General features: G+C 45.8%; 1 protein-coding gene across 2 annotated transcripts in view; it reads left to right on the forward strand.

Moving 5' to 3' along the window:
• Positions 1–22,040, forward strand: part of LOC144694999 (DPY30 domain-containing protein 1-like) — a 63,057-nt gene extending 41,017 nt beyond the window's left edge. For both annotated transcript variants that reach the window (XM_078565840.1, XM_078565841.1), the window contains exons 3-6: positions 8,347–8,466; positions 13,495–13,605; positions 18,838–18,954; positions 21,905–22,040. In XM_078565840.1, coding sequence (XP_078421966.1) covers positions 8,347–8,466; positions 13,495–13,605; positions 18,838–18,954; positions 21,905–21,925 — 369 coding nt within the window. In that variant the 3' untranslated portion in view covers positions 21,926–22,040. The remainder of the gene's footprint in view (positions 1–8,346; positions 8,467–13,494; positions 13,606–18,837; positions 18,955–21,904) is intronic.
• Positions 22,041–27,776: the final 5,736 nt, after the last annotated feature.

The raw sequence follows: 27,776 nt of genomic DNA on the forward strand, positions 1-27,776 counted from the left end.
AGAGGGATAGAGTGACCGAGAGAGAGAGATATAGAGTGACTGAGAGAGATACAGTGACTAAGAGAGAGAAATACAGTGACAGAGAGAGAGAGACAATCGACTTAGAGAGAGCAAGTGACTCAGAGAAAGCGTGCGATGCAGAGAGTGAGGGAGAACGAGTGACTCAGAGAGAGAGAATGAGTGACTCAGAGAGAGAGAGGGACTCAGAGAGAGAGAGAGAGAGAGAGAGGAAGTGACTCAAACAGAAAGAGTGACTGAGAGAGAGAGTGATCAAGCAACTGAGAGAGCGTCTGAGAGAGAGTGACTGAGAGAGATAAAGTGACTGAGAGAGAGTGCGACTCAGAGAGTGAGCAAGAGCGAGCGACTTAGAGAGAGAGCGACTCAGAGAGAGAGAGAGAGAAAGAGCAAGTGACTCAGAGTGAATGAGTGACTCAGAGAGAGAGAGCAAGTGACTCAAACAGAAGGGAGAGTGACAGAGAGGGAGAGAGAGAGAGCGACTCAGAGAGAGAGAGAGAGAGAGAGAGAGTGAGCGACTCAGAGAGAGAGAGCGAATGAGCAAGCGACTCAGAGAGAGCAAGCGACTGATAGAGAGAGAGTGACTGAGGGAGAGCGACATAGAGAGAGAGCGACTCAGAGAGAGAACAACTCAGAGAGAGGGAGCGCGACTCAAAGAGAGAGAGAGAGCAAGCAACTCCAGCACAGAGAAAGAGAGAGGGACTCAAGCATGGAGAGAAAGGGAGTGAGAGCGACTCAGAAAGAGAGAATGAGCAATTCAGAGAGAGACCACATCAACTGCACTACCTTCATCAATCTTCCTTGTTACCCCCATAAAAAATTCAGTCAGGTTAATGTGGTCTCAAGTTGGATACAAAATTGACTCAGTGGCAGGAAACAAAGGGGAAATTGTTGAGGGTATTTTTGCGGTTGGAAGGTTGTTTCCCATGGGGTTCCGCAGGGCTCAGTACTAGATTCCCCGCTTTTTGTGGTATATATATTAATGATTTGGATGTAAATGTAGGAGGAATGATCAAGAAATTTGCAGGCAACACAAAAATTGGCCGCATTATAAATAGTGAGGCGGGAAGCTGTGGCCTGCAGGAAGATATCAATGGACTGATCAAGGGGGCAGGAAAATGGGAAATGGAATTCAACCCAAAGAAGTGTGAGGTGATGCATTTGGGGGGGGTTAAAAGAGGCAAAGAAATATACAATAAATGGGAGGATACTGAGGTACAGAGGAAGCGAGGGATCTTGGAGTGAATGTCTACAGGTCCCTGAAGATAGCAGGACAGGTTGATAAGGTGGTTAAGAATGCATAGGAATCCTTTTCTTTATTAGCCAAGGTATAGCATATAAGAGCAGGGAGGTTATGCTGGAACTGTATAAATCATTAATTCAGCCACAACTTGAGTACTGTGTGCAGCTCTGGTCACCTCATTACAGAAAGGATGTAATTACATTACAGAGGGAACTTTACAAGGATGTTGCCAGGACTGGAAAATTGCAGCGATGAGGAAAGATTGGATAGGCTGGAGTTGTTCGCCTTGGCTGTTCCAAGGAGGCTGAGGGGAGATTTGATTAAGATGTACAAAATTGTGAGGGGGCTGGATAGAATGAATGGGAAGGGCCTATTTACCTTAGCAGAGAGGTCAGTGGCTAGGGGGCATAGATTTAAATTGATTGATAGAAACATTAGAGGGGAGATGAGGAAAATGTTTTCACCCAGAGGGTAGTAGGGATCTGGAACTCACTGCCTGAAAGGGTGGTAGAGGCAGAAACCCTCAATTCATTTAAAAGGTGTCTGGATATGCACCTCAAATGCGTAACCTGCAGGGCTACGGACCAAATGCTGGAAACTGGGATTAGGCAGCTGGCACAGACACAATGGGCAGAGTGACTTCTTTCTGTGCCACAAACCTTCTATGGTTCTATGAACTCAGCTTTCTTGGCTATCAAGTCCTGAAGTGAGATTTGAACCCAGAGTTTCTGGTTCAGAGACCCACTGCGCCACAAGACCTATCTGTATCTGAGTGTTAATAATAGTTTGATTCAAATCTTTTGATGTATTGTGAGAATGGATGTTTTTAAAAAAAATATTTTTGGGGAATATTGTACTATTCTGTAACGAAGTCTGTGTGGGTGTGCGTATGATTTAATTAAACTACTCAAGGGATTGATAGGAGTCAGATTGTCTAGGGGGCTTAAAACATGAAAAGGATGGAGGTGTTAGGTTTGGGGTACAAGTAAATAGGTTAGATCTAACACTTGCATTTTTAGATAAGTTGAGAGTTTGTGTGATATCAAAGGAGAGTCAGAGGTAACAAGAAACATGTTTGCATCTTGCAAGATTTCCATAGGTAAATAGTAGTGGACTAGTCATATAAATACTGTGGCTACAAAAGCAGGTCAGAGGTTAGGATTCCTGCGCTGAGTAACTCACCTCCTGACTCCCCAAAGCCTGTCCACAATCTATAAGGCACAAGTCAGGAGTGTGATGGAATACTCTCTACTTGCCTGGATGAGTACATTTCTAACAACACTCAAGAAGCTTGACACCGCTTGATTGGCACCCCGTCCACAGACATTCACTCCCTCCACCATTGAAGCACAGTAGAAGCAGTGTGTACCATCTACAAGATGCACTGCAGAAACTCACCAATGCTCCTTAGACAGCACCTTCCAAACCCACGACAACTACCACCTAGAAGGACAAGAGTAGCAGATACATGGGAACACCATCACCTGGAAGTTCCCCGCCAAGTCAGTCACAATTGTGACTTGGAAATATATTGCCATTCCTTCACTGCCACCAGGTCAAGATCCTGAAACTCCCTCCCTAAAAGCACTATGAGGGTACCTAAACCATATGGACTGCAGTGGTTCAAGGAGGCAGCTCACCACCACCTTCTCCAGGGCAATTAGGTGTGGGTAATAAATGCTGGCCTAGCCAGCAAAGCCCACAGCCCTTGAATGAATAAAAAAGGTTACATTTTATTGACCCGAAAGCAAAGACAAGATAGAGACATGAAAGATTTTATATTTGGAAGGATTTGAGTTCCAAGGAGGTGTGAGAACAATGGAACCGGAGATGAAAGGGGAGAAAAGATATTTTTAAATTACTGAGGAGAGCTTAGCTAGAGATACCTGGACCTGAGCTGGGAGCTGTTCATTCTGGGCTGGGAGAGGATGCCATTTGAACCAGCCATCCAGTCAAGCCAGAAAAGTATTGGACTGCAACAAGCCATTTTATTCTTAAGTGGATCCACTGCAGAGTGGAATGAGGGTCAAGGTCATGTAGTATGCCTCTATTGAAGCCACAGCAGTTTGCCTTGAGTAATATTACTGGATTTTTTCTTATAGTTAACATCTATAACCGAGTGTTAAAAACAAAAAGCTAAAAGCTACTGCGGATGCTGGAAATCCAAAACGAAACAAAAACAGAATTACCTGGAAAAACTCAGCAAGTCTGGCAGCATCGGCGGAGAAGAAATCAGTCAACGTTTCGAGCCTCCATGGCCCTTCGGCAGAACTGCAGCATAGTTTCAACAAGGGAGAAATATAAATTGGTTTAAGGTGGGTGGGGGGCGGGGGGGAAGAGACACATTGAGGGTGTGGTGTGAGCAGATAATAATCAAAAGATGTCACAGACAAAAGGGTCAAAGAGGTGTTGAAGGTGGTGGTCTTTGTCTGAGAAAAGTGCTAATTAAGAATGGAAAACAGGATATTCAAAGTACAGCTCTAGTGGGGGTGGGGTGGAAAGACTAAAGGTTTTAGTTTTAGATTTAAAAATAATGGAAATAGGTGGGGAAAGAAGAATCTATATAAATTATTGAAAAAAAAGCGGGTGGGGGGGGAAAAGAAACGGGGTGGGGATGGGGGGAGGGGGAGTTTAAGATCTAAAGTTGTTGAATTCAATATTCAGCCCAGAGGGCTGTAAAGTGCCTAGTCGGAAGATGAGGTGCTGTTCCTCCAGTTTGCGTTGGGCTTCACTGGAACAATGCAGCAAGCCAAGGACAGACATGTTGGCAAGAGAACAGGGTGGAGTGTTAAAATGGCAAGCGACAGGGAGGTTTGGGTCTTTCTTGCGGACAGACCGCAGGTGTTCCGCAAAATGGTCGCCCAGTTTGCGTTTGGTCTCTCCAATGTAGAGGAGACCGCATTGGGAGCAACGAATGCAGTAGACTAAGTTAGGGGAAATGCAAGTGAAATGCTGCTTCACTTGAAAGGAGTGTTTGGGCCCTTGGACGGTGAGGAGAGAGGAAGTGAAGGGGCAGGTGTTGCATCTTCTGCGTGGGCATGGGGAGGTGCCATAAGTGAGGGTTGAGGAGTAGGGGGTGATGGAGGAGTGGACCAGGGTGTCCCGGAGGGAACGATCCCTACGGAATGCCGTCAAGGGGGGTGAAGGGAAGATGTGTTTGGTGGTGGCATCATGCTGGAGTTGGCGGAAATGGCGGAGGATGATCCTTTGAATGCGGAGGCTGGTGGGGTGACACCACACCCTCAATGTGTCTCTTCCCCCCCGCCCCCCCACCCACCTTAAACCAATTTATATTTCTCCCTTGTTGAAACTATGCTGCAGTTCTGCCGAAGGGCCATGGAGGCTCGAAACGTTGACTGATTTCTTCTCCGCCGATGCTGCCAGACTTGCTGAGTTTTTCCAGGTAATTCTGTTTTTGTTTTGTTTTGGATTTCCAGCATCCGCAGTAGCTTTTAGCTTTTTGTTTTTATCTTTGTGTTTGATTGACTGCCACCTCTCTTCAAAAAAATGCCCTCTTGGAAGAAGTACGGTTCTGTCCTCCGACAGGATTTCCAACTGTCTCTTCTGCCCTGCTCACCTTCATTGCTTTCCATTTCTCTCCTGGTGTTTGACAAGGTGTTTACTAAAACCCGCTTTCACAGCCATATCTCCTTTCTCAGTGACTGTCTCCGTCTCCGACTCACCCCACGTGGATTTCAACTGAAATTCCATCCCTCTTGTTTCGAACCCACCCAGGATTACAGGTATCTCCGGGACATAAAACGTTTCTCGGACTGCTGTTCCCGTCGCATTCTGAGATCCACACTCAGTGCCATGCGCCGCCATATGAACACACTCGACCTCTCCCTCCAGCAGCACCGCCGCACCCTTTTTCAAAGCTGCGCGTGCCCCCAGTTTCATTTTATTCTTCGCCTCATCCGTCGCCTCAACAAGAAACTTTTTCTCTTTCTCTCAAGTGCTAAGGAACGCAAGCTCCAACAACTCATCGACTCCAACACCCATCTGGGACCCTCCACCCCTGCTTGTCCCTCCGTCCTCACCCCATCTTCCAATCCCAGCCCCAGCCGCGTATTCACTATACCCCCTGACCTTCCCCTGTCCGATGCTGAACGTTCAGTGCTCAGCAAAGGACTTAGTTTCATACCCTTACGCCCTCATCTCAATGAATTTCGGGCTCGGCATGATGCTGAACTCTTCTTCCGCCGTCTTCATCTCCGTGCTCACTTCTTTGGGCAGGAGTCCTCTCCCCGTTCAACGGATCCTTTTACCCACCTCCAATATTCTCCCTCCACTTGGACCCCTCCCTCTGGATTCTTACCTTCTCTTGATCTTTTCATTGAGAACTGTCGGCGTGACATTAGCCGTCTCAATTTCTCTGCTCCTCTCACCCATTCTAATCTGTCTCTCTCTGAACTCACTGCACTCCGTTCTCTCAGGTCCAACCCCAACATTGTCATCAAACCCGCTGACAAGGGTGGTACTGTTGTTGTCTGGCGCATTGACCTCTACCTCGCGGAGGCTGAGCGTCAACTCGCAGACGTTTCCTCCTACCTCTCCCTGGACCATGACCCCACCACAGAACATCAAGCCATTGTTTCCAGGACTGTCACTGACCTCATCTCCTCTGGAGATCTTCCTCCCACAGCTTCCAACTTGATAGTCGCCCAACCTCGGACGGCCCGCTTCTACCTCCTACCCAAAATCCACAAACAGAACTGTCCTGGCAGACCGATCGTGTCAGCCTGTTCCTGCCCCACGGAACTCATTTCTCGTTATCTTGACTCCCTTCTCTCTCCCCTTGTCCAGTCCCTTCCCACCTACATCCGTGATTCCTCTGACACCTTACGTCACATCAACAATTTCCAGTTCCCTGGCCCCAACCGCTTCCTCTTCACCATGGATGTCCAATCCCTCTACACCTCCATCCCCCACCAGGATGGTCTGAGGGCCCTTAGCTTCTTCCTTGAACAGAGGCCCCAACAATCCCCATCCACCACTACTCTCCTCCGTCTGGCTGAACTTGTTCTCACACTGAACAATTTCTCCTTTAACTCCTCTCACTTCCTCCAAATAAAAGGTGTGGCTATGGGTACCCGCATGGGCCCCAGCTATGCCTGTCTCTTTATGGGGTATGTGGAACATTCCTTGTTCCAGTCCTACTCCGGCCCCCTCCCACAACTCTTTCTCCGGTACGTCGATGATTACTTCGGTGCTGCTTCATGCTCTCGTCGGGACCTGGAAAAATTTATTAATTTTGCTTCCAATCTCCACCCCTCCATCATCTTCACATGGTCCATCTCTGACACTTCTCTTCCCTTCCTTGACCTCTCTGTCTCAATTTCTGATGATAGACTGTCCACCAATATCCATTACAAGCCTACCGACTCCCACAGCTACCTCGACTACAGCTCCTCACACCCCGCTTCCTGTAAAGACTCCATCCCATTCTCTCAGTTCCTTCGCCTCCGTCGCATCTGTTCTGATGACGCTACCTTCAAAAACAGCTCCTCTGACATGTCCTCCTTCTTCCTTAACCGAGGTTTTCCATCCACAGTCGTTGACAGGGCCCTCAACTGTGTCCGGCCCATATCCCGCGCATCCTCCCTCACGCCTTCTCCTCCTTCCCAGAAACATGATAGGGTCCCCCTTGTCCTCACTTATCACCCCACCAGCCTCCGCATTCAAAGGATCATCCTCCGCCATTTCCGCCAACTCCAGTATGATGCCACCACCAAACACATCTTCCCTTCACCCCCCTTGACGGCATTCCGTAGGGATCGTTCCCTCCGGGACACCCTGGTCCACTCCTCCATCACCCCCTACTCCTCAACCCCCACTTATGGCACCTCCCCATGCCCACGCAGAAGATGCAACACCTGCCCCTTCACTTCCTCTCTCCTCACCGTCCAAGGGCCCAAACACTCCTTTCAAGTGAAGCAGCATTTCACTTGCATTTCCCCTAACTTAGTCTACTGCATTCGTTGCTCCCAATGCGGTCTCCTCTACATTGGAGAGACCAAACGCAAACTGGGCGACCATTTTGCGGAACACCTGCGGTCTGTCCGCAAGAAAGACCCAAACCTCCCTGTCGCTTGCCATTTTAACACTCCACCCTGTTCTCTTGCCAACATGTCTGTCCTTGGCTTGCTGCATTGTTCCAGTGAAGCCCAACGCAAACTGGAGGAACAGCACCTCATCTTCCGACTAGGCACTTTACAGCCCTCTGGGCTGAATATTGAATTCAACAACTTTAGATCTTAAACTCCCCCTCCCCCCATCCCCACCCCGTTTCTTTTCCCCCCCCACCCGCTTTTTTTTCAATAATTTATATAGATTCTTCTTTCCCCACCTATTTCCATTATTTTTAAATCTAAAACTAAAACCTTTAGTCTTTCCACCCCACCCCCACTAGAGCTGTACTTTGAATATCCTGTTTTCCATTCTTAATTAGCACTTTTCTCAGACAAAGACCACCACCTTCAACACCTCTTTGACCCTTTTGTCTGTGACATCTTTTGATTATTATCTGCTCACACCACACCCTCAATGTGTCTCTTCCCCCCCGCCCCCCACCCACCTTAAACCAATTTATATTTCTCCCTTGTTGAAACTATGCTGCAGTTCTGCCGAAGGGCCATGGAGGCTCGAAACGTTGACTGATTTCTTCTCCGCCGATACTGCCAGACTTGCTGAGTTTTTCCAGGTAATTCTGTTTTTGTTTTATAACCGAGTGTTGCCTGGAAATGTTTACTTGTGGGTCTGACCAAGTAGAGTCTTTTTGGGGAATGTTTTGTAAGACTAACCTTAATTGTGTAACTGTAATATTGTGTGTTTAAGTTTTCTTTTATTCTTATTTATAAAACTTTTACTTTCAATTTTAAAATCCCAAAAGTGTTATTGGACCTCTTACTGCTGAGAACAGTACATCTTCTTCTTATTTTCAGAATGCAAAAAGGAAGGTATAGCCCATAAGCCAAGTTTCCCTCTGGGATTTGGTTTGCCCAGCGATTAACACTGGCTGTGTTCATGATAGTATGAATACTTGTAAATCATGTTGTAATTTGACATACTACCATTCTGTTTTAAAGAGTGAAGTGGAGCTTGAAAAGCTGGACAAGGAGTGGGAAGAAGCAATGAAGGAGACAGCTCTACAGGAACAGCTACAGGCTGAACTGTTTGAGATTCAGCAGGCGCACGAACAAAAGTTGGTAAGTGACACATTGCATGACACCAGCAGTTCATATATTAATACTTTCACACCTGCTCCCCACCACTGCTTTGTAACTTTTTTATTGGTTGGGTTGATCATTTGAATTGGGTCTCCCATTCCACTCCCAGAACTGAAATGCAGAGGCAGAGGCTTTCATACTTGCCTTGACCATTCTCCCATGCTTCAGCTTATGCTGGGGAAACAGGAGCGTTGCATTGCTCCACAGTGTAAACCTCATCAGGCGCACTGCCAAGAAATTTGTGCAACATCACCATAATGCAACTGTGAATCATAGAATTATAGGCATGCAGCCATTGGAATTGCCCAACCCCTACCTGACCTTAAGGCAACCTTTGTTTTTGGTTCAGGTTTCTTTTCTTTCTTTTGTTTATTAACTTATGTTTATATAGCACCTCTCATGTAATAAAATGTCTCATGTAATAAAATGTCCCAAAGTGGAAAGATATAGGGAGGGAATTCCAGAGCTTGGGGCCCAGGCAACTGAAGGCATGGCTACCAATGATGAAATAATTAAAATCAGGATATACAAGAGGCTAGAATTAGAGGAGTGCAGATAACCCAGAGGAATGTGGGACAGGCAGAGATTACAGAGAAGGAGGGCAAGGCCATTGAGAGATTTGAAAATAAGGATAAGAATTTTAAAATCAAAACATTGACCAGGAAAACAATGTAGGTCAGCAACGACAGGGGTAACAGGGCAATGGGACTTGGTGTAAGTTAAGACATGAGCAACAGGGTTTTGGATGACCTCAAGTTTACAAAGGATAGAATGTGGGAGACCAGCCAGGAGTGCATTGGAATAGCTAAATCTGTAGAGATAACAAAGGCATGGATGAGAGTTTCGGCAGCAGATGAGCTGAGAAAGGGGAAAAGTCGGACAATGTTATTGAGGTGGAAATAATTTTGGTGATGGCACGAATATGAGGTTGCCAGCTCATCTCAGGATCAAATGTGACATCAAGGTTGCAAACAGACTGGCTTAATCTCAGACTGTGAGAAGGATGGAGTCAGTAGCTAGGGAATGGAGTTTGAAGCAGAAACAATAGCTTCAGTCTTCCCAGTATTCAATTGGAGGAAATTTCTTCTCATCCAGTGCTGGATATTAGATAAACAGTCTGACAATTTAGCAACAGTGGAAGAATCAAGAGAAATTGGTGGTGAGCTAGAGCTAGGTGTCGTCAACATGTGAAAATTAATGCTGCGCTTTCAGATGATGTCACTGATCCTTAGGGGAGCAGGAAGAGAAGTCATTGCAAGTGATTCTCTGGCTATGATTAGATAGATAAGCATGGAAGCAGGTGAGAGCAGTCCCACCCAGCTGGACAACAGTGGAGAGGTGTTGGAGGAGGATGGTGTGGTCAACAGTGTCAAAAACTACGAACAGATTAAGAAGGACAAGAGGTAAAGTTTACCTTTGTCAGAGTCAAATAGGATGTCAGTTTTGACTTTGATAAGAGCTGTTTCAGTTCCATGGTAGAGGTAGAAACCTGATTGGAGTTCCAGGAAAGAAAGGCAGGGATTTGAGAGGTGACAACACATTCAAGTACTTTGGAGAGGACAGGGAGACTGGAGATAGGACAGTAATTTGCAAGGGGGATCAAGGTTGATTTGTTTTGAGGAGGAGGGTGATGACAGCAAAATTAAAAGAGAGAGGGACAACATCCAGAGAGAGAACCCTTACCAATATCAGTTAACAAGAGGATCAGTAGGGGAAGTTGGGTGATCAGCAGTTTAGCGGGAATAGGATCGAGGGAACAGGAAGTAGGTCTCATGGGCAGGATGAGCTTGGAGAGGGGAGATAGGAGAGAAACTAGTGAAAGATACAAGATACAAGTGAAAGATACAAGTTCAAGCTAGGGCAGGAGAGAGCATTTAAGGAGGATAAATTGGGGAGTGTGGTGGTGCAGTGGTAATGCCACTGGAGTAATTATCTAGAGGCCCAGGCAAATGCTCTGGGGAAATGCATTCAAAGCCCACTGTGACACCAGGTGCAATTTAAATTGAATTTATTAATTAATAATTTTGGAAAATAAAGCTAGTCTCAATAATGGTGACCATGAAACTTTAACTGATTGTTGTAAAAACCCATCTGGTTCATTAATACCACTCAGTTCTACCAAACGACTATAGGGAAGTCAAAAAGGAATAAAACCGAACATAGAAAATAGGAGCAGGAGTAGGCCATTCGGCCCTTCGAGCCTGCTCCGCCATTCATTATGATCATGGCTGATCATCCAACTCAATAGCCTGCTCCCGTTTTCTCCCCATATCCTTTGATCCCTTTCACACCAAGGGCTAAATTTAGCTCCTTCTTGAAAACATACAATATTTTGGCCTCAACTACTTTATGTGGTAGCGAATTCCACAGGCTCACCACTCTCTGGGTGAAGAAATTTCTCCTCATCTCAGTCCTAAATGGTCTACCCCATATCCTCAGACTGTGACCCCTGGTTCTGGACTCCTCCACCATCGGGAACATCCTTCCTGCATCTACCCTGTCTAGTTCTGTTAGAATTTTATAGGTTTCTATGAGATCCCCCCTCATTCTTCTGAACTCCAGCGAATATAATCCTAACCGACTCAATCTCTCCTCATATGTCAGTCTTGCCATCCCAGGAATCAGTCTGGTAAACCTTCGCTGCACTCCCTCTATAGCAAGTACATCCTTCCTCAGATAAGGAAACCAAAACTGCACACAATATTCCAGGTGTGGTCTCACCAAGGCCCTGTATAATTGCAGCAAGACATCCCTGCTCCTGTACTCGAATCCTCTCGCTATGAAGGCCAACATATCATTTGCCTGCTGCACCTGCATGCTTACCTTCAACGACTGGTGTACGAGGACACCCAGGTCTCGTTGCACATTCCCCTCTCTCAATTTATAGCCATTCATATAGTCTGCCTTCCTGTTTTTGCTACCAAAGTGGATAACCTCACATTCATCCACATTATATTGCATCTGCCATGCATTTGCCCACTCACTCAGCTTGTCCAAATCACCCTGAAGCATCTCTGCATCCTCCTCACAGCTCACCCTCCCACCCAGCTTTGTGTCATCTACAAACTTGGAGATATTATATTTAGCTCCCTCATCTAAATCATTAATATATATATATTGTGAATAGCTGGGTTCCCAGCACCGATCCCTGTGGTACCCCACTAGTCACTGCCTGCCATTCGGAAAAAGACCCGTTTATTCCTACTCTTTGTTTCCTGTCTGCCAACCAGTTTTCTATCCATCTCAATACACTACCCCCAATCCCACGTGCTTTAATTTTACACGCTAATCTCTTATGTGGGACTTTGTTGAAAGCCTTCTGAAAGTCCAAATATACCACATCCACTGGCTCCCCCTCATTAACTCTACTTGTTACATTCTCGAAAAATTCCAGTAAATTTGTCAAGCATGATTTCCCTTTCATAAATCCATGCTGGCTCTGTCCGATTCTGCCACTGTTTTCCAAGTGCTCAGCTATTAAATCTTTTATAATGGACTCCAGAATTTTCCACACTACCGACGTCAGGCTGACTGGTCTATAGTTCCTTGTTTTCTCTCCACCCTGTACCTAAATAGTGGGATTACATTAGCTACCCTCCAATCTGTTGGAACTGTTCTAGAGTCTATAGAATCTTGGAAGATGACCACCAATGCATCCACTATTTCTAGGGCCACTTCCTTAAGTACTCTGGGATGTAGATTATCAGGCCCCGGGGATTTATCGGCCTTCAATCCCATCAATTTCTCTAACATCATTTCCGTACTAATACTGATTTCTTTCAGTTCCTCCCTCTCACTAAACCCTGTGTTCCCCAACATTTCTGGTGTTATTTGTGTCCTCCTTTGTGAACGGACCATCTGACATCGACCTAGGTACGGAAATGACAATGGCACATCCAACCCTGTCGATCCTGCAAAGTCCTCTTTACTAATACCTGGGGGCTTGTGCCAAAATTGGGAGAGCTGTGTCACAGACTAGTTAAGCAGCAGCCTGATATAGTCATCCTCACAGAATCATACCTTGCAGATAATGTCCCAGGCACCGCCTTCACCATCCCTGGGTATGACCTGTCCCACCAGTAGGACAGGCCCATCAGAGGTGGCGGCACAGTGGTATACAGTCGGGAGGAAGTTGCCCTGGGAGTCCTCAACATCAACTCTGGACCCCATGAAGTCTCATGGCATCAGGTCAAACATGGACAAGGAAACCTCCTGCTGATTGCCACGTACTGCCCCCCGTCTCCCTCCCTGCCACCCTCAGCTGATGAATCAATACTCCTCCATGTTGAACACCACTTATAGGGTAGCAAGAGCACAGAATGTACTCAGGGCGGGGGACTTCAATGTCCATCAAGAGTGGCTCGATAGCACTTCCTAGCTGATCTTGCTTAGTCCTGAATAACTGGGTCTGCGACAGGTGGTAAGGGAACCAACAAGAAGGGAAAAATCCACTTGATCTGGTCTTCACCAATCTACCTGTCACAGGTGCATCTGTCCATGACAGTATTGATAGGAGTGACCACCGCATCGTCCTTGTGGAGACATTAATTTTCACATGTCTTCACATTGAGGATACCCTCCATCATGTTGTGTGGCACTACCACCATGCTAAACGGGATAGATTCAGAACCTATCTAGCAACTCAAAACTGGGCATCCATGAGGTGCTGTGGGCCATCAGCAGCAGCAGAATTGTACTCAACCACAATTTGTAACCTCATGGCCTGGCATATCCCCCACTCTACCATTACCACCAAGCCAGGGGATCAACCCTAGTTCAATGAAGAATGCCAGTGAGGACAGGGGTGACAGGGGGAGTGGGACTGACTGGATTGTTTTTGCGGAGAACCAACATATACTTGAATGACCGAATGGCCTCCTTCTGTGTCATAATGACTTTATGAGGATTTGTACTGTTGCTTACAAAACTAATTTTAAGAACAGGGAACTGTGTTCCTGTGTACAAAACTGGATGATACAACAGGAGCTGTTTCTTTCCGTATTGCAGAAGCTCGAGGCAGCGAATGATGAGCTTCAGCAACGACAACTTCAGATTATGGCTGCACTTGAAGCAGCGAAGGAGAGGCAAGAGAAGGAATTGCTGCAATTAGATATGAAGGTTAGTGCTATTTCAGCAGTTTATTCACTGTGTGAGTGTGTGCGTATTTGTGTGTGTGTGCCTGTTCACTATGAGTGGGGGAAGAAAAATCGCATGTGTACTCAGCAGTCCTTGCTATGTTTGATTCCAGCCTCAGTGAGATGCAATGTGCCCTAGCATTTCGATATAAGGGGATAATCCCAACAGGGCAGTTTGAGAATTTGAACGTTTTGAAAATCTGGTAATAAAAAGCTGGAATTCGTATTAGTGACCATGACTTTGTCAATTGTTGTAAAACCTTACTGGTTACTACTGTCCTTTTGTCATGAAAGTATAATAGTTCTCATTATATAATAGTGATTTATTGTAATAGTAGGGTTTGAAAAGTTTCTGTTTGTGCGTGTATATGTGTGCGCGTGTGTGTGATTTAATTGAATTGGAGACAACTGGTCTGGAGGCTTTGACTCATCATAAGAAGCTAGGTTTGAAATGCTAAATACATAAACATGGTTGAAGTATTAGAATGTGAGGTGAGGAGAATTTACATTTTTAGATAAATCAGGGCATTTTGAATTTTAAAGAGATGGTAGGATGTTTACACCTAGCCAGAGAAGCTAGGCCAAGCTGTGTGTTTACTTTTCCCAAAGGTTACTGACAATATTAGCAGCATGGAAAGATTTATATTATGAGAAAGGTAAAGTTCCAAAGATATATGGGAACAATAGAATTTACATTAAAAGGGAGAAACATATATAAAGGAGAATGAGGCTATGCGTCAGGGAAGGCATTGTAAGATCTAACAGAAGTGTAAGAAGCCTCCAGTATTTGTGCATTAAGCCTGCTGTCTACAGAAACCAAAGCTGGGAAAAGCCACTTTGAATTCTACTGTCCAGGGTATTGTGTTGACTTGCCTGGATCGGTTTAAAACCTATATTTTTTTACTGTTGCTTTAACGGGGGTGTAATAGGAAGCCAGGTTAATTAGGGATTTTAGGAGTTATTATAGAAGTAATTTGTAGACTTATACATGTGCTTGAAGTCGTTTTTTTGTCAATAAATGTTTAATTTAGTTTTCTAAAAAAATCTCTGAAGTCTTGGTGGACTTATTACTTCTCAATTCAGGGCACGCATCTCAAAATAAATACAAATTGCAAAACTGTTGTGATAGCATGATCAAGTTTCCCTCATGGATTTGAAACGCCTGGCACACATCATCTGCCACGTCATAACACCTTTTAAAAAAGGACACCTGCCATCCTTACCCAAACTAGGCCTATACGAGACAGACCCATATCTGTGTGAGCGATGAGAATAGTGTAGATGGGGCTGAGATTGATCAGAATAGGGCTCTTCTGGTCAGTAATGATACGTTAGGCAGAAATGGGCATCTCAGCAAGCTGCACTTTCTTTATGTTGTATGGATTCATACTCCCCTCTGTATATCTTCAATTTCTCTCCTTTGGACCTTTTCCCTCAATCTGTTTTCTCACTGGCTCCTTTCTCTTTCTCTCCATTCTGCTGTGACCTATCTTGATGTTTGATTTCATTCACTTTTGCTTCATGTCCGCTCTCTACATCCTCCATGATTACTACTTTATCACTCTTTATCCCTGTTTCTATCACTGCTCTTGTGTCGCTCTCTCTTTCTGACAGTTCTGTTTCAGCCCTCCCTCAGAAGCCATCCATCACCATTCTTTCTCCAGATTTCCTCTCTTTCAATCATTTGCTTCTCTTTCAGGATCCCCTTCTGACAGCTTTCTACCTGATCTCATTCTTTTGGATCCTTGTCTGTCTCTGACCTAATCTTGAATATCCATTAAACCTATCACCCGCTCTCTTTCACACATTCCTCTGACTCCATTCATCCACACCTCGACAAGTCAAGTTCAACCACCCAATCATTTAGCACATTAAAGCATCCAAACACAAATCTACTCATTGACTGGCTTCCAGTTCAGCACATGACTGGCACCACACTGACTGCTCCAACCATACTGACCACACCACACAAACTGCACAGACTGCAGCGGATACCCTGACCATACAGACTGCATCGACCACATCATGCATACTGATCGCACCAATCACACGTACCACACTGACCACACCAACCATACTGACCACACCCACAACACTGACCACACTATTCACACTGATACTAATCTTATCTATCTCTCTCTTTCTATCACACATTTTTTAACACAGCAAGCGGTTAGGATCCGGAAGGTTCTGCCTGGGAATGAGGTGAAGGCAGATTCAGTTAAGGCTTTCCAATGGGAATTGGATCAATATCTGAAGAGAAATATTTGCAGGGTTACAAGAGAATGTGGGGGTGTGTGGGTCGAACAGACACCATGGGACGAATGGCCTCCTTCTGGCTGTGACCATTCTATCATTGTGATTCTGAAGGCAGAATCTTCCGGATCCTAACCGCTTGCTTTGCCTCACTTTTCACGGTGGAAGATACTAGTACCACCCCAATAGTAACAGGTAGTGCAGAGGGTATAGAGAAAGTGTAGGGGGTGGTAGTGTGTGTCAGTTTCACCTCTGACTTCTGAGCGGTTCGAATCGCTCCCACTCCCTGGGTTCTAGACCTTGGACTTATTTGGGGGGTTGTGACAAAGTGCAGCAGACAACTGGTTTTGGTGCAAGAAAAACTGAGTTTATTGAAGTCACAAATGAACTTATAACATTAGGATTACACTGAGATTATACAGACTTACAAAGTACACTTAGTTAAGAATGGGGAACACATGGCATAACGAGGGAAAAATCATGCTACTAATCCCCTTACCCTTGTCCCACCCCCAAAACCTAACTAAATTGAACTAGGAGAGGTCAGGGATCATGCTCACCAACCCAGGGTTCCTTGACAGTTCAAAATTCAGCCAGGTAAGCCGGTTGCAGTTTTGGGGTACGCTCTTTATGTCCTCTGGGGCCTGCCATCCCCACGCGGTCCTGGTCTGTGGAATCTGCGAAGGTTCTTCAGTTGAGTGGAGAACACGGTTGTGGGTTGTCGATCTTCGTGGAGGGCTGCGGTTGTGGCCTTGTTGTCTTCGGTTGTGCCTGCCACCCCATGCCCCTCACCGTGATGTTGCCTGCGGGCCTGCAAACCTCCAGATCTTCTTGCTTAAACTCTGTTTCAACCGCTCCCAACTGCTCACTGCCTGCTAGCTGGTTTCCCTCCCTGTCCCTCTCAACTGACCGGGCCGGTTATACTGTCTTTCGAATTTTTTATCCAAATCAAGGTTAGTTCTTTGTTTGACTTTGGTGGGCTTCCTTAGGTGATTGTAGTCTCGTTTTTAATGGGCTCGCATGTTGTTTATCACTGTCTTACTGCCCTAGTAACTAGTTTTGAACTGAAAGCCATTGTATGTGTGGAGTATTAATGGGTTTGCATAATTGAATTGATTGTGCCTTCCTGCCTTAGTAGTTAGTAGCGATTATTTATGCAAGATTTTGTTGGGCTTCAGTTTCGTGTGAGGTGAAGTCTTTCTCTGGGTTGATTGTATTAAAGGGAAGAATGCGTATTCTGTCTCCTCTCGTTGTTTGGTTTCAGGCAAAACAATCCACACTGCATTCAATAAGCCCGGGCATGTGCAACCCCAGGCCTTCATGGGCCCAGCCTCCTGTCTGCAGGGTTTTACACTTAACTCAGCAGTTTAAAAGTCCAAAAATCATATCCTTGTTGATGATATGAAAAATGTGGGAATTTTGAGAACCCTTCAAAGGAGGAACTTAGAACAATCACCATCATAGAGAATTGGCTAACCAACAGAAAACAGAGTGTTGGGATAAATGGGTCTTTTTCTGGATGGCAAGCTGTAACAAGTAGGGTGACACAGGGTTCGGTCCTTGAGCCCCAACTATTTACAATCTATATTAATTACTTGGATTCAGGGATAGAAGGTACTATAGCTAAATTTTCAGATGACACCAAAATAGGTGGGAAAGTAAGTTGCAATGAAGAAATAAGAAATTTACAAATGGATATGGACAGGTTAGGTGAATGGGCCAAAATTTGGCAGATGGAGTTCAACGTGGATAAGTGTGAGGTTATCCATTTTGGTCAGAAGAATAAAAAGGCGACTTATTATTTAAATAGAAAGAAGCATCAGAATGCTTCAGTGCAGAGGGATCTGGGTGTCCTCATGCATGAATCGCTGAAAGCTAGCATGCATGTACAGCAGGTAATAAGGAAGGCAAATGGAATTTTGGCATTTATTGCTAAAGGAATAGAGTATAAAAATAGGGAAGTGTTGTTGCAACTGTACAAGGCATTGGTGAGACCGCACCTGGAGTACTGTGCACAGTTTTGGTCCCCTTACTTGAGGAAGGATGTAGTTGCATTGGAGGCGATTCAGAGGAGGTTCACTAGATTGATTCCAGAGATGCGGGCTTGTCTTATGAGAAGAGATTGAGCAGTTTAGGCCTATACTGGCTAGAGTTTAGAAGGATGAGAGGAGATCTAATTGAGGTATATAAGATGCTTAAGGGGATAGACAAAGTAGACGTGGAGCAGATGTTTCCCCTTGTGGGGCATTCTAAAATGAGAGGCATAGTTTTAGGCTAAGGGGTGGTAGGTTTAAATCAGAGATGAGGAGGAATTACTTTTCTTAAAGGGTTGTGAATCTATGGAATTCACTACCTCAGAGTGCAGGGGATGCCGGGACGCTGAATAAATTTAAGGAGGAGATAGACAGATTTTTAATTAGTAACGGATTGAAAGGTTATGGGGAAAGAGTGGGAAATTGGAGTTGAGGCCGAAATGAGATCAGCCATGATCGTATTGAATGGAGGGGCAGGGCCGAGGGGCTGAATTGCCTACTCCTGCTCCTAGTTCTTATGTTCTTATTCTATAATTCTCTACCCACCTCTCTCATTCATTCTCCCATCTTTTCTCTCCTTGTCTTCTTTCTCCTTTGCCTTTCCTGTTCTCTGTCTCCTCTCACTCTCTCCTTTCTCCTCATTCTGCTTTGTCTTGCTCTCTCTACCTCTATCCTTTATCCCTCTCATCATTTTGCTCTCTTTCTCTCTCCCTCCTTGGTCTCTGCCTTTCTGTTTCTCTCTCCTTTGTCCCACTTGTTCGCTTTCTTAAGCTCTCGTGCCTTTCTTCTTTCTTGTCTCTCCTACACTCCGCAATACCCTCGCCATCATCCCTTTCTATCTGATTCCTTCCTCCCTCTCTCTCTCTCTCTCTCTGAGTCTCTCTCTCTCTCTGAGTCTCTCTCTGATAATGATTTTTTTTTATTAGCCGTCTGAACACTCGAGTATGGGGAGTGCATCTTCATTAGTACCACCTGAATGGCTTGGGGAACCTGAACTTGAAACTGTGGAAGAGAGAGATGAAATTGATCAGGGACCATTATTGGTGAGTAACCCATTCAGCTACTCTGAGCTCAATTTAACCTCAGCCAACTTCCCTTTCTGACCCCAAGTTAACTGGTGTTAACTGTTCTCTCTCCTCAGCAATTGTCCTAACTCCTCAAATATGCTGTCATCAACCTTCTTGTCACGAAACCCTCCCTTGCAACCCTTGGCCTTGCAACCCCCCCTTTCCTCTCCAAAGCTCTTGAACGCGTTGTCACCACCCATGTCCGTGTCCATTTTTCCCAGATCTCCCATGTTTAAATCATTCCAATCAGGTTTTTGTGCCTGCCAAAGTGCTGGCTCTTATCAGTGTCACAAATGATATCCTACGTGACTGTGACAAAGGGAAACTTTCCCTCCTCGTTCTTCTTGACCTGTTTGCAGCCTTTATGCAATTGACCACACAATTATCGTCCTATGCCTCCGTGCTGTCATCCAGCTGAGTGGGACTGTTCTTTTGTCTAATTCTAGCTAGTGAATCACTTGCAATGGCTTCTCTTCCTGCTCCCGCATGATGATGACTGGTATCCCCCAAGGATCTATCCTTGACCTCCCCCTCCTATTTCATATCTACATGCTGCCCTCGGTGACATCTTCTGAAAGTAGAGTGTTAGTTTTCACATGTACGCTCACGACACCCACTCTACCTCACCAGACCTCTGCAGTGTCTCTATTTTATGATGATCCAACAATCAGTACTGGATGAGCAAAGTTTTCTTTTCCCCAAATAAATATTGGGAAGACCAAAGACATCATCTTCAGTCCCCACCGCAAACTCCTTTTCCTATTCACTGATCCCGTCCCTCTTCCTGCCAACTGTTTGAGACTGAACCAGCTCATTCACAGCCTTGGCATTCTATCAACCTTCTGACCACATATCTGCTCCATTTCCACATCTGTAATATCAGCCAGACTACCACTTTGCCCAACCATTTGGACACCTGTGCTAATATCACCTTATGTGGCTCGGGATCAAATTTTGTTCTTTAATATTGCTGTGATGCCCTTTGGGTAGTTTACTATATTAAAGGTGCCATAAAATAGCAAGTTGTTGCTATCAGGTTCATACTTTTATCTTGGTTTAAACCCAGTCAAATTCATGCAAGATAATTCAAAACCAAATATTGCAAGAACAAAAATTTGTACATTATGTGCGAACAAATGTGGACACATATCATGGCCTAAATCTATAGACCCCACAATCCAAGGAGTCGGCGGAGATTGGCAGTAGGCAGGACATCCTCTGATTGGCCAGCAGCTCTCCAGCCCTCTGCAGCAACAGCACTGCAGTGGCCGGAAGAGGAACTGCATGAAGCTGTCTGAGACTGAATCTCGGGAACGGGAGACCCAGGTAATTGTAAGGGGTCCCAGGGCAGGGACGGTAGGGAAGGCCTGAGGGGTCACCGCCGGGGGGGGAATGATCGGGTTCTCGGGGAAAAGGCTGGGCAGGGAGGGAGGTCCAGAGGTCACTAGGCCTTAAGGGGAGAGTGCCCTCAGTCAGTGTCCCCCTTTCCCACCAAGATCTAACTTTCGTTATTTTCGGGCTTCTCCCATGGATCTTCAACCCACCTACCAGCCTAAAACTTGATGCTGGGTGGGAAACAGCCCTTAAATGGCCATTAATTGGCCACTTAAGGGCCTCAATTGGGGCAGGGGTGGGCTTCCCGTCCGAGGCCTTGTCCGCCCCAGCATAAAATTGGGGCGAAGGGGGAGGAAACCAGAGGAGTCCCCTCTTGCTATTTCATGGCTGAAAACCCACTGGGGGCTGGGACAGGGGTGGGGTGGTAGGGGGAGATCAGTAAATTCTGGCCCATGACCTTAAGCTGTACACATACAGAGAAATAATATTCCCAGTGTTCCCTGGATAGGCAGATGATCTCTGTTCATCAGTCTGATCCGGACTCTCTCTACAAGTTGTTAAACAAAGCTCAGGATCTTTATAGCCACCTCTCACACTCACTGTCCTTACTGATTCATTAGGGCAGATCCCCTTTTTCTGTGAACAAGATCACCAAGAAAGAGTTCTGTCAAAATTGGGTGATACCCAATTGTTTACCATCTGTGATGTAACAAACTACCCAAAGCACCATTATCCCACTTCCTACCTCAAGAAAGCCATATGACTAATTTCACAAAGTGCCAGAAAAAAACTCAACAGATACAAATCACAACTTCACCCTCTCCTCGTTGATTGATCCTTACTGATTGATTGATTGTCCTCTCATTGGTTGATTGACCCTCTCCTTTTTGAATGGCCATAAAGTTATTTAAGTTTTTTATAAGTTCATTCATGGGATGTGGGCTTTGCTGGCTGGGCCAGCATTTATTGCCCATCCCTAATTGCCCTTGAGAGGATAGTGGTGAGCCGCCATCTTGAACCGCTCCAGTCCATGTGCTTTAGGTACACCCACAATGCTGTTATGGAGGAAGTTCCAGGATTTTCTCTTGTGGGAGGCAGTGGCGTAGTGGTATTGTCACTGAACTAGCAATCCAGAGACCCAGGGTAATGCTCTGGGGACCTGGCTTTGAATCCCGCTATGGCAGATAATGGAATTTAAATTATTTAATTTTAAAAACTGGAATTAAAAGGTCTAATGATTGTTGTAAAAACCCATCTGGTTCACTAATGTCTTTTAAGGAAGGAAATTTGCCGTCCTTACCTGACCTGGCCTCCATGTGACTCCAGACCCACAGCAATGTGGCTGACTCTTAACTGCCCTCTGAAATGGCCTAGCAAGCTTATATCGCAATTGCTTAATTGCCTTGTCCCTCCCAAACTTCTATCCTCCAGTGGGGAATGAGCAAATTCCAGTAATTGCCGTGGGCCCATTCTTGGTATAAATTTGCCCTTCAGGACAGGAGTGAATTAACTGACGGAGAGCTGGGTAATAAATGACTTTGATTTTGTTAATATATCAGAGGAACTCACATGATGATATGCTTTCTTCTAGACTCACACTGAAAAAACATAAGAGAAACTTGAGGAGAATTCCAAGAAAAAATTACTAGCTCATCTCAACTCTTGACTTGAGAAGTGGTATCGAACTGTCCATCTTCTGATTCTCCATTAAATGAATAGATTCTGAATCAGCTTTCTGAGTTTCAACATTTTGGAGATTTATGTTCTGAATTTGGTACTCACGACTTCTTTGAGGCCCTGCCTCTTGTATCAGAATTTCACATAGAATAAAGCTCCCTCTACACTCTCCCTATCAAATACTCCCAGGGCAGGGACAGCACGGGTTAGATACAGCAGCAGAGGTGGAATAAATCACAGTCCCCTCTCAGGCAGCGGGACTATCACCCAGCACAGAAGGTAATCTGGGATCCCTCCCGAGGCCAATTGTTAGGGACTATTCCCTCCAATCATCTGAAGCAAATTCTTTGCATGAACTGCCTATGCCAGTGCAGTGGTCAACTTGCAGTTTGGTTGATCTGATAAGATTTTACACAGCATTTCATTGATCAGGGAGGTGGTGGGGTTGGCGGGGGGAGCAGTGGGAGTCAGGGGTTCAGTGTGACTGATTGGGGGATCAATTCTGTAGTTACCCAGGAGTTAAGACTAGGATTTTTTTTTTAAATCAAACATTTTCTGGGCAACTATTCAGGTAAGTACCATGGAACCACCCAAGGTTAGAGTCATAGGGTCTTGGGGAACAGGGAAATTGCACATCAGAAGTTCAAACTCACCAGAAATTCCCACGGAGGTCAGCGCATTGGGACATTTGTGGGGTCCCAACATGCATCTTGAGTCATATGCTCAGTCTCCAATGATCCAGAGACTGGAAGATTTGTACCATCCCTGGGATTGATTGATAGGGCAGCATTAAGGGAGCAGCACTCCTTTGACATGTCTGCTGCCAATGACATGGTTGATCACACTATCCTCCAACTCATCCAGCAGGGTAAGACTGCACTCAGTGGAATAAGGAGTTGGCCCCTCAGCCCATGCTGCCATTCAATTAGCTAATGGCTGATCTGTGATCTGTAAGATTATCACAAGGAAATGCAGCTGGACATTAGAATATAATAGAAGCAGGAGTAGGCCATTCAGCCCTTTGAGTCTGCTCTGCTGTTCAATAAGACCATGACCGATCTACCTCAACTCCGCTTTCCCATACTACCTTCATGTCCCATAATTTCCTCATCTCTGTCTTAAATGGCTGATCCCATATTCTGAGACTGTGACCCAATGTTCTGGATTTTCCATCCAAGGAAAATATTTTCTCATCTTCGATTCTGTAAACGCCCATAAAAAGTTTATACGTTCAGTGAGATCAATTCTCATTGTTCTAATAAGTGACAGCCATTTGCTGACTCATTCCTCAGGGCAACGCCTTGACCAATCAGGGTCAAGCTGCCTGGTTTAAATTTCAAACAATGCTTGGCAGTTAACTGTCAGTCACCATCAATTGGTGCATTCTCCAAAGCAATGCCTCTACCAATCAGAGTCCACTTGCCAACCAATCAGCACTCTCTTCTCATGCAGTATAAATTGTTGTTTTCCCCTTATATTAGTATTCTTGCGAAGTGCCCTGATGAATGTAAGACGAAAAGTTGCAACATGTCTTTTTCTCAGCAATACTCAAGTTCTGTATTACCAAGCGACTAGTACATTCCACTCGGCCAAACTGACCTGCCATACTGTAACTTTAAAAGCTATTTATTACAATTAGATTAAGTAGAATAACTTACCAGTTTCTCACCAATCAGCTTCCTTCCCTGTACCAAATTAAGAGCCAGCTACTGCAGGCTGAAAAAAGGTAGAAACAGAAAGGAGCACCTCCTTCCCCAAACTCCCTCAGTCATCAAACTCTCATTCTTACACTCTGTGCACCCAAAGCAGCACTCAGTGCAGATGAGGCAGCACTGAGGATGACCTTTTTTATGCTCCTTTAAAAACAACTGGTTCAGACTTCTGAAAATTAAGCGAGCTACCTAATTCACTAGCTGCAGCTGCTCTCAGAGAGCTTGTATTACCCTGCTTTAAGGCTGGAATAAAACTTAACTTTTCTTAACTGAAGGAGTAATATTTGTATAATTGCTAAATTAATGAAAAAACTAGACTTTAGATAGAAATTAACCCTTAAAACTCCCTCACTCACCAGCTCTCAGTGCACACCTGTTTTTGGCTCCCTTACCTTTCAGCCTTGTTGGAATGTAGTACCTAGCTTGTACCTGAAGCATCTCTTTCTTAAAGATCACCAATTGTTCTGTTACATTTTCTCTTGTCAGTCTTTGGGCATAATTTTTAGCTCAGCATGCGGCACACGCCCAACCGGCTTGAGTGTAAAATAACGCATGATGGCATTGCGCTAGTGTCCCAACATCATCCTGCGCTGGTGCAATATTTTGGTCAGCACGCGTGCGCAAAAGTCAGAAGCGCGCCCGCAAACAATTAAGAGAGCAATTAAGCCTTTTAAAGTTCCAATTGTCCCCAATTTTTTGTGGTCCGTCCAACCTTACGGTTGGCGGATGGGTGAATCTGCATTTTTCCATTTTTGATGAAACCTCCAAGGGTGGGATAAGGTTTCCGTTATTAAATTTAAAAAATAAAAATGACAGAATTTTCATCGTGTATATGTTCAGGCGACTGATTCTTTTCCGGATTTTAAAATCTTTATTTATTGCTTTTAAAATCCTCAGCTCCCTGCCTTCAGGGAGCTTTCATTCCACGCTCTAATGTGCCCGTGCTTACATCAGCGCCTGTGAAATCGCGGTTGGGGGCCGATTACCCGTTCCACGGCCACTCCCGGGCCTGCTGATCACACCCGCATACTGACCTAAAAATCCTGCCCTTTGTTTCCATTTTATCCTGGCTAGACCCCTTCCCACACAATTCAAGCTAGCCTTCTTCCAATTTAGATGTTCTACTTTGGAATGTCCCTTGCTTTTCTCCATTACTAGTGTCAAGCTCCAGTACATTATAAACTTTCAGACAATACTTTAAAACTTTGAACTTTGCTGATGATACCCAAGTGGCATCATCAGAACAGATGCGACGGAGGCGAAGGAACTGAGAGAATGGGATGGAGTCCTTACAGGAAGCGGGGTGTGAGGAGCTGTAGTCGAGGTAGCTGTGGGAGTCGGTAGGCTTGTAATGAATATTGGTGGACAGTCTATCACCAGAAATTGAGACAGAGAGGTCAAGGAAGGGAAGGGAAGTGTCAGAGATGGACCATGTGAATGATGCCACTTTCAAAAACAGTTCCTCTGACATGTCTTCCTTCTTCCTTAACCAAGGTTTTCCACCCACGGTGGTTGACAGGGCCCTCAACCGTGTCCAGACCATCTCCCGTGCATCCGCCCTCACACCTTCCTCTCCCTCCCAGAACCATGATAGGATCCCCCTTGTCCTCACTTATCACCCCACCAGTCTCCGCATTCAAAGGATCATCCTCCTCCATTTCTGCCAACTCCAGCATGATGCCACCACCAAACACATCTTCCCTTCACCCACCCGGCAGCATTCCGCAGGGATCGTTCCCTCCGGGACACCCTGGTCCACTCCTTCATCACCCCCTACACCTCAACCCCCTCCCACGGCACCTTCCCATGCAACCGCATAAGGTACAACACCTGCCCCTTTATTCCCCTTCTCCTCACCGTCCAAGGGCCCAAACACTCCTTTCAAGTGAAGCAGCATTTCACTTGCACTTCCCTCAATTTAGTCTACTGCATTCGTTGCTCCCAATGCGGTTTCCTCTACATTGGAGAGACCAAACGCAGACTGGGTGACCGCTTTGCGGAACACCTTCGGTCTGTCCGCAAGCATGACCCAGACCTCCCTGTCGCTTGCCATTTCAACACTCCACCCTGCTGTCATGCCCACATGTCCGTCCTTGGCCTGCTGCATTGTTCCAGTGAAGCTCAACGCAAACTGGAGGAACAGCTCCTCATCTTCTGACTAGGCACTTTACAGTCTTCCGGACTAAATATTGAGTTCAACAATTTTAGATCATGAACTCTCTCCTCCATACCCACCCCCTTTCCGATGCCCCTTTTTTCCAATAATTTATATAGATTTTTCTTTTCCCACCTATTTCCATTATTTTTAAATGTATTTCCATTCATTGTTTTATCTCTACCTTTTAGCCTATTTCAATCCCTTCCCCCCACCCCACCCCCATTAGGGCTATCTGTACATCCTCGTCCTGCTTTCTACCCTTAAGGTCACCTATTAGCACATTCCTTAGATAATATCACCACCTTCAACACCTCTTTGTCCTTTTGTCTATGACATCTTTTGGCTATCTCCACCTATCACTGGCCCTCTATCCAGCTCTACTTGTCCCACCCCCCCCACCCCCTTAAACCAGCTTATATTTCACCTCTTTTCTATTTTTCCTTAGTTCTGTTGAAGAGTCATACGGACTCGAAACTTTAACTGTGTTCCTCTCCGCAAATGCTGTCAGACCTGCTGAGTTTTTCCAGGTATTTTTATTTTTATTTTTGTTTTGGATTTCCAGCATCCGCAGTTTTTTGCTTTTATGAAAAGCTTTGACATGTCTCTTTTTTCAGCAATACATCTATGTCACTTTGTATCCTGCTTATGTCCTCTTCACAATTTACTTCCCTACCTATCTTTGTGTCATCAGCAAATTTAGCAACCATACCTTTAGTCACTTCATCCAAGTCATTTATATAAATTGTAAAAAGTTGAGGCCCCAGCACTGATCCCTGTGGCACACCATTCATTACATCGTGCCAGCCAGAAAAAGACCCATTTATGCCAACTCTGTTTCCTGCTGGCCAATCTTCTATTACCATGGCGATGAAAGGTACTCCGCTCGCTTATGCATTGACACTGCCTGACATTCTGAGCACGGTGCTCATGCAAGCACAGACATAGGCAGTGTCACTCCTGTCTCAAAACCTATCTGTGCTAGTCATTCTGAGGCATTGGAAATGTGCAGTACCACACTGCTGGGATGATAATGGTGAAACAGCCATTCAGCCGTCACAGTGCAGCATTCACCCATCATTGAGCATGGGTTTCAGGTGGGTGTGAACAGGGTGCCTCAATGTGGACCTTGGTGCCTATTATTGCCCCATGCATTGGTCCACCAACTGACTTACATTTCATGGGCAGGTTTTAATTCATGCTGGGCTTCCAGTTTGCAACTCTAAGCAACACTCACCTTTCCAGGCCGGTGCAGGTAAATAAATCTCTTCCTGCACTGAATCCAGCTCCTGGCAATGGCCCCACAGCTGCTAATGATGCCTGCCACCTCCAGTCATGCCTTCTTAGTGTTGGCCTCTGCATCTCATCTGTTTCCCTGCCCCCCCAAATATCTCCCCCAGGGAGCACTGTTTACACCCAACCCCCAGGGGAGTACTGTAATCCACCCAGGGGAGAACTGTCACCCCATCTCCAGGGGAGCACTGTCACCCCACCCTCGCTCCCAGGGGTGCCCTGACAAAGCCCCCCCCCCCCCCCCCGGGAGCACTGTCAACCCCCCACCCCCAGGTGAGCTCTGTCACTGCCCCCCCCAGGGGAGCACTATCACTGCCCCCCCCGCCCCACATACAGGGGTGCAATCTCACTGCCCTCCCCATGGGAGCACTGTCACCCAACCCCCGCCCCCATGGGAGCACTGTCACTGCCACCCCCCCCAGGGGAGCACTGTCACCCTCCACCTGCCCCCAGGGGAGCACTGTCACTGCCCCCCACCTGCCCCAGGGGAGCACTGTCACTGCCAACCACCCCCAGGGGAGCACTATTACTGCCCCCCACCCGCCCCAGGGGAGCACTGTCACTGTCGCGCCCCCCCCCCCCCCAGGGGAGCAATGTAATTCCTCCCCCACCAGGGAAGCAATGTC

This window comes from Cetorhinus maximus, chromosome 20 (assembly GCF_964194155.1).
Source record: "Cetorhinus maximus chromosome 20, sCetMax3.hap1.1, whole genome shotgun sequence".
NCBI lineage: Eukaryota > Metazoa > Chordata > Chondrichthyes > Lamniformes > Cetorhinidae > Cetorhinus > Cetorhinus maximus.